This window comes from Pipistrellus hanaki (assembly GCF_964339955.1).
Source record: "Pipistrellus hanaki genome assembly, chromosome: 7".
NCBI classification, from domain to species: Eukaryota; Metazoa; Chordata; class Mammalia; order Chiroptera; family Vespertilionidae; genus Pipistrellus; species Pipistrellus hanaki.
The window spans coordinates 61,883,676-61,902,233 of record NC_140509.1 but is presented as its reverse complement, the minus strand read 5'-3'; the positions used below and the strand labels follow the sequence as shown (position 1 = coordinate 61,902,233).

The window sequence follows — 18,558 nt, the reverse complement described above, 5'->3', positions numbered from 1 at the left end:
ACTTTTTCAGGGAAGGCTTCCCCTATTAACTTATTAAAATCAGCCCCACACACTCACTCATTCAGTTTCTTGCTGTCACAGTATTTTTGTAAACTATGCTAAGAATTTTAAATTGTATCTTGTAGCACTGGGAAAGCACTGGAAGATTTTAAGTAGGGGATGTCTTGTGATGTGATTGTATTGTCAGAGATCATTCTGGAGGCTGAGGGAGAAGAGGGTGGCAGTGTGGGTGGCAATGGGAAGTGAGATACTGGTTAGCAGGTGAGCAGGCTGTGGTAGTCCTGAGGACAGACGATGCTGGTTGTGCAGAGGGAAAGGTCTGGATGGCTTGGCGACACATTTTGAAGGTAGGAATTGCTTACATATTAAACATGAGAGGTGAGAGAGAGAGAGAATCCATCTCCCTGGTTCTTGGCTGGAGAAGTTTAGTGCATGAAGGAACCATTTAGGAAAATGAGAAAGTCTGAGGAAGAATAAGTTTGGGGAGAAATAAAGGGAAAGTATAGGCATGGTTGGATATGCTTTTCACATTGACATGAAGATGTTAGGGTAGCTGGACAGACGAGTCTGGAGTTTGGGTTCAGAAATAAAAAGGCAAATGTCTGTGGGATATGGATGTTTCTTTAAACCCAACAGGAATAAATGAAACCACCCAGACCAAGTACACCGAGTGAAGAAAACAGGGCCCAGACTTAATTTTGAGGAGATTCGTGACTTACAGATTGTTTGCGGAGTCGGGAGGAAAACCAGTGTGGGGCTCCTGAGGCAGAGGAAGGAGGGCTTCAGGAGGGTGGGAGTCAGCAATGCAGTGGGGCTGAGGGTTTAAGTTAAGAGAGAGGGTGACCAGATCTCTAGGTTTGCTTGGGACAGTTTGGTTTATGCGGGTTGTCCTAGCATCGTTTTTATAAAAATGTCCTAGTTTGTTGGCTAATAACATGGTCACCCTAAAGGTGGTGCTAGAAAAGTGGATTTGTCAGTGGGAAGGTGTTTGGTGACACTGGCAAAAGCCTTTTCAGTTGAGTGGGGGGGACCAATACCAAATCCGAACGGGACTGTTAACAAATCGGAGCTGTCGAATCCATGAGAATTTCTTGTTTCCCCTCTACATTGCTGTATGTTTGAAACATATAAACATTGTGGATGGGAAGTGATTAAGTGAAGATGGGCTGTCAGCAGATTTTAAAGAAGCTTTGCTGTAAAAGGGAACCAATGAACAAAAGAGAGTTCATTTGGTTATAAGATTCTAAAGTAAATAGAAATATTCCATGGTTTGAGATGAATTTATTCCCATGGGTTTAAAACAGCAGCAACAACAACAATAACAATAACAATAAACCAAGACTAGCAAGTGAACTAGAGGTAGCAGCCTCCAAAAATCACCATCAGCACCTGTATATGTGCCTGCCTTTCAGTGTCAAAAATAAAATGCTAACATGCATTTCAGTAAAAGCAGTTTCACTAGGGTCAGAGCAGAGTTCTAATCTTCACGTCCTTTTCTTTAACTGAGATTTATCCTTTAAGGCCCAATGCCATCCTGCATGCACCTTTCCTATTTTAGCCCTGGCTGAACTCAAACAGCATCTCTTATTGGGATCACGGAGTTTCTAGCTTCACCAAGAGCCATTTTATTTTTATTCAGGAGTGATTCACGTGGGTTACTTGTCTCTTCCCACCAATGTGAGCATCCCCATGAGCACAGGATCCAGGAGAGCAGGCTGCTTTGTGCTCTTGGTCATCCTCGGGCACCAGGACACGCTTTCTGAGTAGCTCGGGACCTGGCTCCCCCGGCGCCTGCGAACTGGCCGCATGTCTGAGACACAGTGGGCTCTTCCTGCCGGAGTGCCCTCCACGCAGCATAGTGTCTCCGGGGAACAAACACCTCATCCTCACGCTGCCTGGGGGTTTCCCCTCGGCTTTGTTTCCCTAGAGCTCAGCGCCGGGGGAGGAGCTCGGGAGCCCGCGGGCTGACACCCCCAGCACCGTCACCGAGGTGGACATGGACCTGGACAGCTACCAGACGGCCCTGGAGGACGTGCTGACCTGGCTGCTTTCGGCCGAGGACACGTTCCAGGAGCAGGACGACATCTCGGAGGACGTGGAGGAAGTCAAAGAGCAGTTTGCCACCCACGAGGTAAGTCATCTGTGGCCCGTGAGTGGGCCCTGCCCGCCGCGGGGCCTGCGCCTTCCCGGGCTCTGCCCTGATGTGAGCGCTTCCTGCATTCTGCGCCGCGGGAAGGTCACGGCACATTTTAGGGTTCGTGATATTTAAATAGGGCTTTGTTTTAAAGTCGGCGCGGGCGATTCTCACTGTGCATTGGAATTAGGTCTCAGATTTTAATCTTACCGTAACTTGTAACTTCTTACACAAATCAGTGCACAGCACTGCTAGTTTCTGAAGTGCATGGTTATCGTTAAAACACCAAATGGCTAATTAATACAATACAGTCGGTCTTTAGACTTGGAATGTTCCCCAGGAAGCGGTTATTTTTATTTTACGATTAAGCAAATGTCGTAGCCCGTGTTCATGTATACTTTTATACAATGAACATTTCCTGCTATTTTGAGAATATAGTATATGGCACTGTAGTGATTAGCTTGTATGGAAATTTCTTTTTGATAAAATAGGTTTGTTTTTGGGCCAGTATGTGAGTCAACAGGTCTTAGGTGCTGTTTTGGTTTGAAAATAATAGCAATTGTCAGATTCTTTAAGCAGTTTCTCTTGGGTGAGCATGGCGTTTTATTTATTCTATTTTCTCATAATTCCATGTCATGGTCTCTCAGTATCATAATCAGCATTTACTTAAAAATAGTTTCTATTAGCAGATGTAATATTGTTTTCTTTGATAGATTCCCATTTTTTAGTTAGGCCAGTGCCTCTTTCCTATGTTCAAAGTTGGGTCAAAGTCTACTTTACTTACACTCTGCTCAGCTGCCTTTTTCTGCAGCCCTGATATTGAAACATTATTTTTTTTACGTTTTCTTCAATGAGCTGCTCACAAATCACAGTGATGTACTCTTCCAGGCTTTTATGATGGAGCTGACTGCGCACCAGAGCAGTGTGGGGAGCGTCCTGCAGGCAGGAAACCAGCTGATAACTCAGGGGACTCTGTCCGATGAAGAGGAGTTTGAAATCCAGGAGCAGATGACCCTGCTGAATGCTCGGTGGGAGGCCCTCAGGGTGGAGAGTATGGACAGACAGTCCCGGTGAGTGGAAGCAAAGAAATGAACACTTTATTCCACAATGCGTGCTGTCCAGTTTAGTTGAAATAGAGGTCTTTGAGTGCAAGATAATTACAGAGCTTGCCCTGTAAAATGTGTAGTGTTGCTGGAGTTTTGTATGATCTTGGTGTTTGCTTGTATGATCTTGATGTGATAACCAAATTAAAAGGTAGAAGTTGGAGTACAGACATCAGGTATAGGAAAGGATATTTTATATGGATAGATATTGATGTGCGGTATTAAATTGGCTAACCGTGTACTCAATGTGAAGACAGGACTGTGTAGTATTTATTTACAATTTATTACATTTTTTAAAGCAGTCCTGCCACCTCCCACTCCCCTAGGCTCCCGTGGTTATTTTCCCCCTCTCTGCATTGTGTATTAAGGAGCAAACTACATTCCATTGCAATTTCCACCTATTTAACATGCAGGAATTCCTGATTGAAGAAACAATGATTCTGATAGGAATGGTGGGTGCTGTTATTTGCATTCTTGGACTGCATTTAATTGATTCCATTTAGGAGGAAAATGAAAGTGTGTGTGTGTGTGTGTGTGTGTGTTTGCTTATTTCTATATTTAAAGACTAAGTGCTGCTTTAAATGGTTAGACAGGAGTGAGTTTCCTTGCCCCCTCCTCATACTCCCCACCCCACCCAGTTTGTTGGCTGTCAGGAGTGTGTATTGGGTGCATTTGCCTTTGCAAAGGGGAAAAGCCAGTGGGGCTGATGCTGTGTCCCTCCCCCTAGGCTGCACGACGTGCTGATGGAGTTGCAGAAGCAGCAGCTGCAGCAGCTCTCCGCCTGGCTGACGTTCACGGAAGAACGCATTCAGAAGATGGAGACTTGTCCCCTGGATGACGATTTACAATCCTTGCAAAAGCTGCTAGAAGATCATAAAGTAAACTTGGCTCGTTTTTTCTTTTCTACCTCATCAAATACAAAACAGCAGCCCCAAGTCTTCTCACGGGCTTCTGTCCTTAGTGCAGGGATGGGACACTTTTCAGTGTCCCCTGCTAATCAGCAGCTTAGAGGCCGGAGTCCGTGAGGATGTGACTTTACTAACATTTTATGTGGGTATGCATAGTGCTCTTAAGAATGCACAGAGCTTCCCTAAGATTCTCAAGGGTTGTTTTGGACCTGTCAGTGGTTAAGAACCCTAGTGTGTGAGCATCAATGCCGTGCAAAGAAGCAAACCCTCAGATTTAACTGTACCTTACCCTTTAAGGAAAGCTAAGGCTTCTTCTCCAATCTGGAAAAGTATCCGGCACTCGGTGAAGAACCAAAATTCGGTGGATAATTTAATTTGATCACAAATTAAGGAGAAAACTTTTCATAGTCAAGGCAAGGTAGCAGATAGCCCCTCTGCAAGTTGTTGGAATAATTTTATTTTTCAGCGAAATATCTGGATAACTGATAGATAAAGCTTTAGGGATGCTTTAAATGCAACTCAAAGGCATTTGACAACACTGTTGGTAGTGTTTAAATAAATTACCTGTATACATACATCTTAGCATGTATGCCTGCCATGCTCTTCCAGTGGAAGGGGTAAGAATGAAAATCATCTTTATCCTTAACTGCTTTCCTGGACAGCTATTCAGAATAGCTTCCGACTATCAAATATTATCTACTTATCTCTCACTTTATGTCATGCTGCACTAGAGAAAAATGATCTTTGTATAATTAAATACGGGAGATTTTTGATTTACCAACTCTACATTCTTACCTTAATTCCTAGTATAGACATTCAACTCATTTATACTACATTATTTATTTATTTTTTTTTGCCACAATTTGGACTAAAAGTAATGACATCCCACTTACCATCTGTTATGACATTGCATTTTCAAACTGCTCTGGTTCATACTGAAATGTAAAGATGTATAACGGGCTTGTTTCATTAGTAGAACACTTTCTTAGGGTAATAATTGGAAATTTAAACACGAAGCCTCATTAAATGTCCTTAATTACTATTGACAACCGAGTGGATTTTAAATAGGTAAATGTGAGAGAGTAGAGATAATGGTATATCTTAATTTTTTTTTTTCTCTCTCTAGAGCTTGCAAAATGATCTTGAGGCTGAGCAGGTGAAGGTAAATTCATTAACTCACATGGTGGTGATTGTTGATGAAAACAGCGGTGAGAGTGCCACCGCTGTCCTGGAAGATCAGCTGCAGGTAAGGACCCTGAGGAGGAGGTGGATCCCAAGGGGCCTGTGGTCTGAGAGCCCAGTACATGTACCCTTATTCTTTACGTCTCATCACCCTGTAGAAGGGTAGAAGAACCTACTTTAGGCTGTCCTCCCCAGCTGGGGTTCCACAGCATCTGGTGACAGGAGGACCTCGGTACCATTCCTTTTCATCCGCCCTTGGGGTGAATGGGCGGGGTGCCTTGTGTGCAATAGTAGCTAGATTGGGAAGCACAGGAACTGATCTCAACAAGTGGCCCAACAGGCTTCTTGCTCAGAATCACTTAAGGAATTTGTTGAAATGTAGATTCCCGGGCTTTAGGCAGACCTGAATTCCAGGGACTGAAGCTCAATGGATCTGCACTTAAAAAAAAAAATGTCCATGCATATTAAAATTTGAGAATTTAAGTTATGTAGGATTTCCTATCCCTGTTTCTTTGGTGGACCGATGTGTGAATTTCAATCGCAGTTTTAGGGACCCCAACAAATTGCTTTTTTTCTCACAAAGGTTATGGTATCAAGTCTTTACAAAGAGGTTGATTGGTATTTCCTTTGACTAATACTGGAATCATCTGCTATGATGTTGCCAGCTTATGATTTTCAGAAACTTTCGGACATGTGTCTTCATTTAAAGTTGGCTAGTGGTTGTGAGACTTTGTGCAGAAGTTCTTAGTTATTGCAGTAACCTGAGAGGTAGGCATTCGTGTCTAGCCTGTTTAGACAGGGAGTTTTCAGGATGAGGCCTGTTTTCTGGCTCTGTCTTCAACCCGTTGCCCTGTACAAAGCTTTCTCTGGTATTACAAATCAAAATAAGATAACATGAATTAAATAATTCTTGCTCATATTTAAGTAAAATAGAAATAAGTTGAACACTTGTTAGTTATTATCTATATACTGGTAACAAAATAATTTATTGGGAAACTTATTATGAAGGATACTTTAAAAAAAAGTATTCAAAATTATTTACTTAGTTTTGCTAGTACTTGTACATATCCTGAGTTTAAATTTTGTGGAATTTTCTATGGATCATGAGATGTGAACAGAAAAAACAATCAATTAAGTATATTTAACAGGAATACTCTCATTTAACACATAGATTTTATAAGGTTAAAAGTTTTTCCCTAACTTTTGTGTATTACAGATGAAAATTTTCTTGGCATGTAAAGGTGGTTAAAAAATTACTGATGTATTGTATTTTGTTTTAAAGACAATTATAGCCTGAATACAATTTCAGCACAAAAAGTGAATGTTTGCTCTATTTTGAAGATGTCTATAAAAATGCTAAATTCTCAAATAAAAACCACAATAAAATGGAAAGGGCAGGAATTTGGAGTAGACAGTTATAGGATATAGTTCTAGTTGTGCTACTTTTTAGCTATGTAGTATAAAATAGTTACATCCTATGGAAATTAGTTTTTCTCATCTATAAATATAGAAGATTCATCTGTATCATTTTAGAGCAACTTCTAAAACTTTGTAATAGAGAACAACTGATGCCAAGAATTTCTTTGAGGATTGTGATAACTGTCTCTGAAAGCTGTGCTGACAAAGGATGGTCTCTCCCTTTCCTAGAGACTTGGTGAACGTTGGACAGCAGTGTGCCGATGGACCGAAGAACGCTGGAATAGGTTACACGAAATCAATATCTTGTGGCAGGAATTATTGGAAGAACAGGTATGAAACTGTTATTCATAGTGGTGGAAGGTAACTCATCTTTAATTATGGCATTAGAACAAAGTCTTACTTTTCTTCTAATTTTAATTATTTGTATTTTTAAAGTCAGATTTGTATCCATTTTACATGAAGAGTATTCATAGAGATTGTACTGTACTGCTCATTGTAACAACAATTTGATCTGTGTTATTTTTAAGAATGTTAGTACTTAGACATGCTACTTTCATGGTTTGCTTGACATTATAGTTTCGTTGCATCGTACTGGGCAATGTGTTTGAACTTGTACCAACACAGCACCTAGCATATGGTTTGTGATACATAAATAAGGAATCCACTTAATATTTTGTGGCCTTTAAATCACAAGAATTTTTAATGGTTTTAAAACAGAATAACTACTGGAATTAATTAGGAAACATTATTTAGCAACACCATTGATTTAACATTTGGATAATAGTATATTTTTTTTCCTACTAAGTATTACCATAGAAAATGAACCTTTAGGTTTTCAGTCAGAGCGGTGGCCCTTTGCCTCCTACATCCTTCCAGAAAAGCAGCCATCAAAACAGAATGCAAATAAGCGAAACTTTCTCTGGAAACACCAAACCGTTGTGGTTTAGAAAATAAGCAGATACTCTATTCCCTCATCTCAGTGTCCATTTCAATTCTTTTAAATGCATCTCATTTCCATCTACAAAAGAAGAACTGGATGCTTTTCAGGCAATAAAAACAAGTGTGTGATGCTTTGTGGTTTAATAAATATGGTGCAGCTAGAACCTCTTCAAAAGTGGGATACAAAGTTTGTCCCAGTATAAATTGTTAATCACTACTCCCCACCCCCAATCATCGGCCACAGCCTTTCTGTTAAGAATCCCGTAATGGACCAGATTCTGATTTCTGAAATAGTTACAGTTCACTTTAGGAAATACTTACATTTACTTAGACCCTTGTTTTTGCTCCAAAGTGTAACATGGAGTAGTTAAAAGTTTACTTTAATAATGACACTAGGAGGGAAACATTGATTGGCAGAGAAAACCATTGTGTTACTTTTCTGCTAAGTAAAATAATATAAAATTTGGAAAGAATTTTAATTTGGCAAATAAAAATATTTACAAGTCAGGCGTAGCTGGTATTCTGGCCAGTATTTTAGGTTTATATCACACCTTTGAATGGCTTTCTGCTAGTGACGTGGAAGGAGGGATCCTCTGAAAATGGAGAGTTGAATCCAGCATGGGTGCTTAATGTAGAGAAATCTGCCATTGCAGGAATGAGCCCAAGTCAGCTGTATCCCAGTTAGAACCTCTTTCATGGGATTATTGCTCGCTGCGCTTCCAAGGCCTCAAGTGTCAGCAATGGGCTGTGAGAAATTGGTTCCATACTTCTGTAGCGCAAGCCAGTGTCACGTGTGGCAGGGGGGCCTATTCTATAAAGAACTCCAACCTACCTTTCCAACCTTAGTGTTCCCTCTGCCCTTCCAGTCCCTAGCCCATGGCGAGGCTGCCTGTGCCACAGGAATAGTGCTGGTTCTTCTTTACTGTTTATCCCAGTGCATGGGGCCCTGTAGGTGCCTTTGGTTAGGGTGGTTGTTTTGTTGTCTTTGTTTTTTTTGAAAGAGCAGCTGTATTTCATTTGTTTTCTAGCCTTTGTGTTTTGGGTTAAGGATCGGCATTGGCCATGGAATGTCCTTTGACCCATCTCCTCATTTTTAAGTTCTCTCCATCCATCAAGAACCGTGAAGTCATCTATAAATCCGCCGCTCTCCCTGTCTCTAAACTGAAAGCCGTCTCTTAAGTGGCGTCTGCACTTTGTATCTTGTGTCATAGTTACTCCTGTGCATATCTTATCACCCTTACTATTACTGAGGGCACGATCAGCTTTTGTCCTTTATGTCCTTCATCTTCATCTTTTTGTTTGTGTAATATAGAGGAAAGGAATAGTTGTAAAATTCACTGATTAAAAAAAACAAGTTAGAGAAAAAATTGATTCTATTGCAAACACAGAACCAAGGCACCCCCCCCCCCCCCCCAACACACACACACACACCCGCTCTATAGAAAAGGGTTGGTGTGGTAGATGCCACATTTTGGGAAGAATTATCCCAGTGTAACTATGTTGTTTTCCATTCTGCTTCAAATTGATCTTCCTCCTTCTGCCTAAAATAACATGTATTGTTGGCCAATGAAGTTTAACTGTCTTTATACTTTGGACTATCCTCAGACTTCTTCCTCTGACCATAATTGCTATTGAACCTGGAGGGTTGGTGTGGTTTTCTGGAATGATGCTCTGGAAAAACCATTAGCTTTGCAGTGTGGGTCTTTGATCTGGCTCTTCTGTGAACTCGCCAAGGGACCTTGGATGTATAACTTGGCTCTCCTCTCTCTCCTCCCTAAAATAAGGGACTGAGACAAGGCAATCTCCCAGACTCCCCATGTCTCTGGAGAGTTCCAATGTGATTCTTTGGAGACTCCAATAGCCTTTTACATTCCCAGCCTACCTGAGAATTAGGTTTACTTACACAGGTTTGGGGTTAATTTCAGGTTGATCTGTTGCAAATCTAAGAAGGATAATATCTTTTCTGTGTCACTCATGCCTCGTGCTTAGGTTTTGGAAGTCCTTCTTTTTCAAGATAAGGATAGAGCTTCTAAGAATATAAACGTTAGAGATTTGGGAACTTGATTGAATCGCATTACCAAGTGATTCCCCAAGTGTATATCTAACTTTTGTTATTATTTATAGTGCTTGCTGAAAGCTTGGCTCACCGAAAAAGAAGAGGCGTTAAATAAAGTCCAGACGAGGAACTTCAGAGACCAAAAGGAGCTAAGCATCAGTGTTCGGCGCCTGGCTGTAAGTGATGTCATTGTCAGCATCTGTCCTGTAAGCCCGTGATATTTTAGTGTTTTACATTAATGGTTAAAACCATTTAGAAAATCCAGATCAGGACACATTACCTAACACTGGAATGCTGCCATAGAATGGTCTAGAACCAGGACTCTTATGTTTTAGCATCAGATAATTACAAGGGTACATTCTACTATAAAATATATACATGTTTTTACATGCCCTGACCGGGGAACAGGAAGATAAAGTCCTGTTAAAAGGGAGTCATCTAACAAATATCTGAAATACTAGATTTTGAAGGAAGACATGGAAATGAAGCGTCAAGCATTGGACCAGCTGAGTGAGATTGGCCAGGATGTGGGTCAACTACTTGATAACCCTAAGGCATCCAAGAAGATCAACAGTGATTCTGAGGAACTGACTCAGAGATGGGATTCTCTGGTTCAGAGACTAGAAGATTCCTCCAACCAGGTACTGTTTGCGCCAGGTAGTATGTTGTGCTATTAAGAAGAAATTAAATTTCAGGTTAGTTTTAGTTTTTATGAACTAAAAAAGTAGTAGCTAAACTAAAAACTTGGTTTTTTTATCTGGTTACTATAAAACTGAAAAATTGACATGAAAATGCTCTTTAGTTGTCTAAAGTAAATTTTAATGAATCTTAAAAAAATTAATATCCAGTGATTTAACGCTAACTGATACCAGACATAAATCCATTAAATCATCTTTAAATTTTTTTAAACATATTTTATTGATTTTTTACAAAGAGGAAGAGAGAGGGATAGAGAGCTAGAAACATCGATGAGAGAGAATCAATCAGCTGCCTCTTGCACACCCCCCACTGGGGATGTGCCTGCAACCAAGGTACATGCCTTTGACCAGAATTGAACCTGGGACCTTTCAGTCCGCAGGCCGATGCTCTATCCACTGAGCCAAACCGGTTTTGGCTAAATTTTATTCATTTGAAAGTATTTTAGCGAATTGATAAAAACCCCAAAACTTTGGTATGTACGTGAATGTTCATAACAATATTATTCATAATAGACAAAAAATGAAATGACTCAAATATACAATAGTGGATTGATAAACAAAATGTGGTATAGCCATACAGTGGAATATTTTTTGGCAATAAAAAAAAAAAAAGAAGTACTGATATGCTATGACATGGATGAACCTTGAAAACATACAAGTAAAATGAGCTAATACCAAGTTTATAGGCACCATGATTCTATCTATATGAACTACATAGAATAGACAAAATCATAGAGACAGAAAGTAGATTAGTGGTTGCCAGGAGCCATGGGGGAGAGAGGATGGGAAGTGACTGCTAATGGGTACTAGATTTCTTTATGAAATAATACAATTATTCTGGGAATAGAAAGTTGGCATGGTTGCATATGTCTGTACTCCAATAACCATTGGATTTACATAGTCAAAGAAATAACTTTCTGAGCATATGAATTATACCTCAATAAAGCTGTAACAGAACCTTAAAATGTTGGCTGATTTTATTTCAGGTGACTCAGGCTGTAGGAAAGCTGGGAATGTCCCAAATTCCTCAGAAGGACCTTTTGGAGACTGTTCACATAAGAGAACAAGTAACTACCAAAAGGTCTAAGCAAGAACTGCCTCCTCCGCCGCCGCCAAAGAAAAGACAGATCCCCGTGGATATGGAAGCTAAGAAAAAGTGAGAGCAGACAGGAATTTTCCAAGCCAAGACCCCACACTATGTGTTTTGTACTCAGTGCTTATAGCATACTAATCACTAATGATATGCAAATATAGACATAATTATTGTTATGAACCACTCACTACCTCTGAGTGTTCTGAATATTCTACTTCCCACTGGCTAAGTATCTGTAATCTCTCAAATGGTTTTATTTATCTTGTGCTCACCCTGAACTGTGTGCTGATACCCTTTCTTCTTCCTTTCCTTTCGTTTACCTGAGAGGATAGGATTGCCCCTGACCCCTCATTTCTCCTTTCTTTCACTCTCATGATTCTGACAGTCTTGCTTTAGTTACATCTTTTTATTGTTTGTGAATCTGCTTTTCCTTCTCTCAAGTAGAAAAATACTTAATTTAGGGAATTAGTCTCCTTTTTTTTTTTTTTTTTTCCCCCCCCCACCCATCATTCTTTTTTCATGTTTTCTTTCTTCCTTTGTTAATTATTTTTTCTAGATTCATTAACAGATTCTTTGTATCTGGCTTGAAGATTCATCTTTAGCATATGCTATCTTTTCATCTTAGAGATTCAAAATAAACTTGGGTTTTTTTTATAAGAGAATTAATCACTCCTGGCATAGATAGAGCTTTTATGAATACAAGCTACCCTGTTAAGCCATGCTGTAGCAGCTACCGTGTTTCCCCGAAAATAAGACATCCTCCGAAAATAAGACATAGCGCAAGGAAAGATAAGACATCCCCTGAAAATAAGACCTAGTGCAACTTTGGGAGAAAAAATTAATATAAGACACTGTCTTATTTTCAGGGAAACAAGGTAGTCCTTAAAATACCCTTGAGGAGAACTATTCTCTCCCTTTTTCAGTAGCGTCCCAGTGCTCACTCGGGTAAGTGGGCAGTTAGTTTTGCCTGAATAAAAACAATGTGATTTCACCAATTTAGCTTTTGTCAGACAAAACAGGATTCCAGCTTTACCGGATGATTTTCATTTTGGGGACAGGACTGTGCGTCCCCCCCAGTAGCATCTCCTGGTGGGACCAGTGTACCTCCATAGATCTGCTACTTTTGGAGCCAAGACAGCAGATGAGGAAGGTGCTTTTCGAGTTAATGTTGCTGTAGACCGTTCATTTCATGAGTGTTTGTATTCTGCCAGTGTGTCTAGCTACGTGTCTCTCCAGGGCTGACTTTGTGCTTTTGGATGCTGAGGAGGTTTTAAAAAACTAGGGTGCATCGTAGGTTCTGATACCAATTCCAGTGTAAAGGGGAGAGGGAGGATTCTCCCAACAAGCAGTTCATGGGACACTAGCTGCGTGTCCTACAGTTACACTCAATTCTGACACTTCTTCCTGGGAGACAGCATCCGATTCCACAGGTTAAGGGTTCAGTCCAACGAGTTGTTACCTGTGCTTCTAACCAACTGGCTGTACATCGGAGGTTCCTAAGACCTTTCCTGTGGGTTTGGTTAATTTGCGATTGTGGCTCACCCAACTCAGAGAAGCCTTTTATTTACTAGACCACTGGTTTATTGTAAGAGGCTATAACCCAGGAACCGCCAGATGGAAGAGATGCATAGGATAAGAGAAAAAGCACAGAGCTTCCATGCCCTCTTCAGGCGGCAGCTCTCCAGGCACCTCCACTTGTTCACCCCCGCCCTCCCAGAAGCTCGCTGAACCCCGTCCTTTTGGGTTTTTACAGAGGCTGCATTACCCAGGCATGATTGATTAAATCATTGGCCATGGGTGATTGATTCAACTTCCAGCCCCTTTCCCCTCCAGAGGTCAGGATGGTGGGGTGGGACTGAAAACCACATGTTTGGGACTCCTGGCAACCAGCCCCCATCTGTAGGTGAGGTCCAAAAGTCAGCTCATTAACATAAAAAGTGATAACTCTGTTGCTCTCATCACTTATAAAATTTCAAGGGTTTTAGGAACCCTGAGCCAGAAATTGGGCTAAGACCAAATATATACTTTTTACTATAAATCACAATATTGAAAGTGCGTAACTATAACATCTTAAACACGGTCTGTTGTATAAGGTCCATTCTGCTACATGAAACACAATACTGTACCTGTGACTTACTGAGGTCTCAGTTCATGTTACGAGGAGTCTGGAGGTAGGGGTGTCTCTGCCTTCCTCAGCCTGGTGGCGTTTACCCTCAGGCTTGTCTTCTCCAGGTCCCCAAGGGGCTACTGAGCTCAGACATCCTTTACAACCTGCTTTATAGGCAGTAAGGGCAGTTACTTCTTATTTGTATTTATTTATTTATTTTAAATCAAAGAGACCTTTCCTGGAAGACATCAGCTAAGTTCCCCCAGTCTCACTGGTCAGGATCAGACGCTTGTGGTGCTTGGGAGGTTGAAGCTTAGCCCCCCCCGCCCCCCCCGCCCCCCCCCCCCCCCCCCCCCCCCCCGGCTCCGTAGTTGTGCTCTGGGGACTTGGGCAGCAAGGAGGAAGTGTGGGGAGGGGGAGGACCATAGTTTTCTGCTTTACTGGTTAATTGAAGTAGAAATTCCTTTCGATGGCTCCTGGACAAATAGAAGTTTGAGGATGCCCAGTCCATCCTAATAGAAGGCAGTGAAATCTCAGCATTAGAAATTAAGCCCCAACTTGGCCCCCTCTCAGCCTACCCGTGTGTGATGTGATGGGATCCAGAAGCTTCCTGGAAAAGAAATGTAGCCATAACACAGCTTTGTGGATTCAAGCTAGCTCAGTCTTTCTGGGGCAAGATAGAGCCATACGCCCCTCTTTAGTATTCGAGGTTAGGCTTCATATTCCAATTTCCATTCATCGTCCTAAAGTCCAGGGAATTTACCAAAATGGCTTCCGGACCCTTAGACCACTGTGCTCTTGTTTTAAAATGAGCTGTCCACACGGATATGGGCTTTAAGGAACTGCTGGGTGCAACCTCATGTAATAATACTAGTACATGCTTCCGGAATGGTGGTTTATTTCCCCTGCTCTTCCTTTGGTGCTGCTGGTGGATGCTCACCACCGTAAGGACAGCCGCATGCTGTAATCTAGATGTGGCTAAAGTGGCCTGAGCTCATGAACACCCAGTAGCTTTCTCAGAAATGGACTGTGTCTCCAAGGTCATTTAAGTGTGTGACCTTTGGGTGGTGCTCAACTTTGCTGAAAGAGTAAAGAGAAATTAACTGGTGAGATGACAGGAGGAGTATACCATGGTTTGAGTGGCACACTGGCCCCTGGTTATGTACCTGGAGTGTCACAAAATCTTTTACAAGCTACAAATGACATTTACCTGGATGAAAAAAAAAATATTCCCATATTTCTCCTCTTGCTCCTCCTCACTGTGGTTTTCACTAGAAAAACTTTAAGCGAAGTTTCCCAAAAGAATCAGCAAGGACAACCCACTCTCACCTTAAAGTGCCTGCAAGTATCCAGAGGTGGTTTCCAGAAGCCCTGGGGGGAGAGGCTGATAAGAGGACAGATGGCCTCAGTTGGACTCCGAGCTCCATCATTTATTAACTTTGTGGCCTGGGGGTCAGTTATTTAAAAGCCCCAGAAGCTCAATTCCTTTGTCAAAAGGAAATGATAGTGTATTCTTCATAGGATTGTTGCGAAGAGGCCTTGAGTTAAGAATATACACAGAACGCTTAGGAAAAGGCCTGGTGTACGGGCAGCAACCCCTGAATGTTTCCCCTCTTATTCCTCCTCACTGTGTTTTGACTTCCCTTCCCAATACCTCTTAAGCCTGCACACTTTCCTTCCTCCCCACTGCCATTACCTGCTCTCTGGCTGCTGTTCCCACCACAGCCCTTTCTCTTGGTCTTGCCCCTCTGGATTCTTCTCCGTGAACACCCGCAGGTAAATGGGGTCTTGTCAGTCCTGCGCTTAAACCCTTCACTGGCTCTCAGTTGCCCTTTGTTTAAACCCCAACTCTTTCCCGTATCCTCAAGGGCCATCTAGGAACCGGTTGGTGTACTCCCTGCCTCGTACTCACCATTCCAGCCACAGCTCAATACTTGTGGTTTGCACTGTGTGGTCTTTCCTTTCTTTGTTCTCCCCTTGCAAGGAAAACTCCTGGCTTAATGCTGTTCTACTCCAGGAAGCCATCCCTCCCTGGCTGGATGAGGAGTGGCCTGTGAATTCCTGGAATTAGCACCTCGCAAATTCCTTTGGTTATTGCCCTTCCCTTTCCATTGCCTTCCCTACGGGCTGGGATTGTCTCTTTTACCCTCTTGTCAAAGCCCAGACCAGTGCCTGGCCTTTAATAGGCTCACTTAAGAAACATGCTGAATTAGAGAAGGCATGAACTTTAGCACTGTCCCTACTTTGTTCTTTTTTGTCACTATCTAACCAAATCTGTTTCTCATTATCTACCAGCGTTTATAAAAATGCAAGTAATTTCTTTAAAAGTTTCCACCCTTCAATATTTATTTTCTTTATTTATTAACCCGACACTATTATTCCTCTGTTCATGCTTTGGATTGTGCCTGCGTGATCTTATTTTGTGAGGTTTCTGTATTTCTGGGCTGGCTCTTTGTTTTGTTTTCTGAGGAGTGTTTAAAAACGCTTGCTGGATGGGTGTCCTGAGCCAAGTGACACAATAGAAGGAAACGAATGACAAGTGTTAACATCTGAATCTCAAATCAGGTTTGATGCCCTGAGTGTAGAGCTGCTGGACTGGATTTTGAAATCAAAGACTGCCATTCAGGCCACAGAGATAAAAGAATATAAGAAGATGCAAGAGACTTCAGAAATGAAAAAGAAGTTGAAGGTAAAACATAAAACAGAAGTACACTAGTGAATAAAATATTTCATCAGGATAGATTTACTTTGGCATAAATGTGGGAGGGGACCCAAAAGCTTCATGTAGAATAAATGTAGCCATAACGCAGCTTTTAGAACATTCTAGTAAAAATTCAATAAAATATATTTAAAAAAAAAGAAAAAGAAAAAAAAAGAAATAAAGTTTATGTGGATGAAAATAGGAAAGCTATATTTATTTGACAGTGGTTTCATGTATCATAAGTTAGAAGAGGCATCCTTCTTTGGATTGTCTGGTTGTAATACTATGGGTTTCCTACATGTTTTTGTTGTGCTAATTTAGATACAATTTGAGTAGTTATTACCAATTGGGAATTGAGGAGAGGGAAAAATGTCAAATACTGAGTGTGCAAGTATGTGTGTGTATATATCTATATCTCTATCTCTATCTATATCTATATCTAAATCTATATCTATATCTATATCTTCTCGTGATCTTGTTCAGCCCTTTTTTAGAGGTTGTGGAGTTTGTCTTCACAACCTGTTAATAGGCACAATGAGAATGTAAAACCATAGAGACATAAATATTAAAATTAAACAATTATAAAATACAAAAAAACAAAATGCTTTAGTTTGGATCCTAAAGTATGTTGGAATTATTTATAAATTATGTATGCATTTATGTTGATGATTGAAGTTTGCAATACATTCTAGACTTAATGTAATACCAACAAAAAATACTGTGACTCAAATTATTTTGGCCTCTTTTTCTTTTAAAAAAATAATTTTTATTGATTTCAGAAAGGAAGGGAGAGGGAGAGGGATATTGAAACATCAATGATGAGAGAGAATCATTGGTCATCTACCTCCTGCATGCCCCCCTACTGGGGACTGAGCCTGCAACTCAGGCATGTGCCCTTGACCACAATTGAACCGGGGACCCTTCAGTCCACAGGCCGACATGCTATCCACTGCACCAAACCAATGAGGGCTGTTTCTTTTTCTTGTTAATTAATTTTTGTTCAGTAATTTCTGTCTGAGCACATTCAGTTCACTGGATGCAAACCCTCATTTTTATGGTGTGGCATATGTGGAGGCTATATATGTAAATAGATATCCTGGATCTAAACCACTAATTTTACTTATTTCCTCTTTTAAAAAAAAATATATTTTATTGATTTTTTACAGAGAGGAAGAGAGAGATAGGGAGTTAGAAACATTGATGAGAGAGAATCATCAATCAGCTGCCTCTTGCACACCCCCTACTGGGGATGTGCCCGCAACCAAGGTACATGCCCTTAACTGGAATCGAACCTGGGACCTTTCAGTCTGCAGGGGACGCCCTATCCACTGAACCAAACCGGTTTCGGCCTTATTTCCTCTTGATAGAAACTCATAATTGTAGTGTAAACTTTTTTTTTTTTTTTTTTTAAAAGAAACCCAAGTTTTTTTTTTTATTGTTTGTTTGAATATACCTTGTAAAATTCAACATCTCTGGTGCTCTGGAAGGTGGCCTGCAGTTGCCTAGTTGTGTATGGTAGTATCCTCTTAGGTAAACTGAGTGGCATCTAAAGGGAATGTGGGAGGGACTTTAAACACTAAAACTTAAAAGAGCTTCAACATTATACGGAGAAGAAAGTTTACAATATTTTTATATTGAGACTTTATTTTCAGGGAATAGAAAGAGAACAGACAGAAAGAAGACCCAGACTAGATGAATTAAACAAAACTGGACAAATCCTTTTGGAGCAAATGGCAAAAGGTGAGACCCTTGATTTTTTTTTTTTAATGTGTTTTTAGATGGTGGCATTGCATCATGTTTACAGTTTGACAAATAAAATATATGTTTTGATACTCTAACCCTCTTTGCTAGAAGAGTGATTTTCAGAAACTTTTTTGTCAGCAAAATATTTTTTTTTCCAAATGAAATCTTATGCTGAGGCTGATTTATCAAACTGATAAAAGCAAAGTCGTTCTGCTTTTAGACAGGATCAGGAACCTAAAACTCTGATACCTCAGCAAAACAGTTACATTCGACTGCATAGATTTTAAAATCTCCTCCTTTGGGATTATATGTTGGGAAATTTGTGTGTAGGGAGGAGACGGGGGGGAGGTTGTAAAAGAAAATTTTGCTTTGGCAACATCAGAGAGATAAAGTTACTTTAAGGTATGAATTTTGTGACCTAATATATGCTTTTTAAATTTCATAAGAAACTTTTTATATTTTGCATTACCATTAT

General features: G+C 40.7%; 1 protein-coding gene across 5 annotated transcripts in view; it reads left to right on the top strand.

Moving 5' to 3' along the window:
* UTRN (utrophin) overlaps nucleotides 1-18,558 on the top strand; it is a gene marked incomplete at its 3' end in the record, with an annotated part of 411,728 nt that overhangs the window by 114,713 nt on the left and 278,457 nt on the right. For all 5 annotated transcript variants that reach the window (XM_084889907.1, XM_084889908.1, XM_084889909.1 and 2 more), the window contains 10 exons: nucleotides 1,928-2,131; nucleotides 3,023-3,204; nucleotides 3,965-4,115; nucleotides 5,272-5,391; nucleotides 6,975-7,076; nucleotides 9,810-9,917; nucleotides 10,203-10,382; nucleotides 11,426-11,595; nucleotides 16,205-16,328; nucleotides 17,993-18,080. In XM_084889907.1, the coding sequence (XP_084746033.1) occupies nucleotides 1,928-2,131; nucleotides 3,023-3,204; nucleotides 3,965-4,115; nucleotides 5,272-5,391; nucleotides 6,975-7,076; nucleotides 9,810-9,917; nucleotides 10,203-10,382; nucleotides 11,426-11,595; nucleotides 16,205-16,328; nucleotides 17,993-18,080 (1,429 nt within the window). The remainder of the gene's footprint in view (nucleotides 1-1,927; nucleotides 2,132-3,022; nucleotides 3,205-3,964; nucleotides 4,116-5,271; nucleotides 5,392-6,974; nucleotides 7,077-9,809; nucleotides 9,918-10,202; nucleotides 10,383-11,425; nucleotides 11,596-16,204; nucleotides 16,329-17,992; nucleotides 18,081-18,558) is intronic.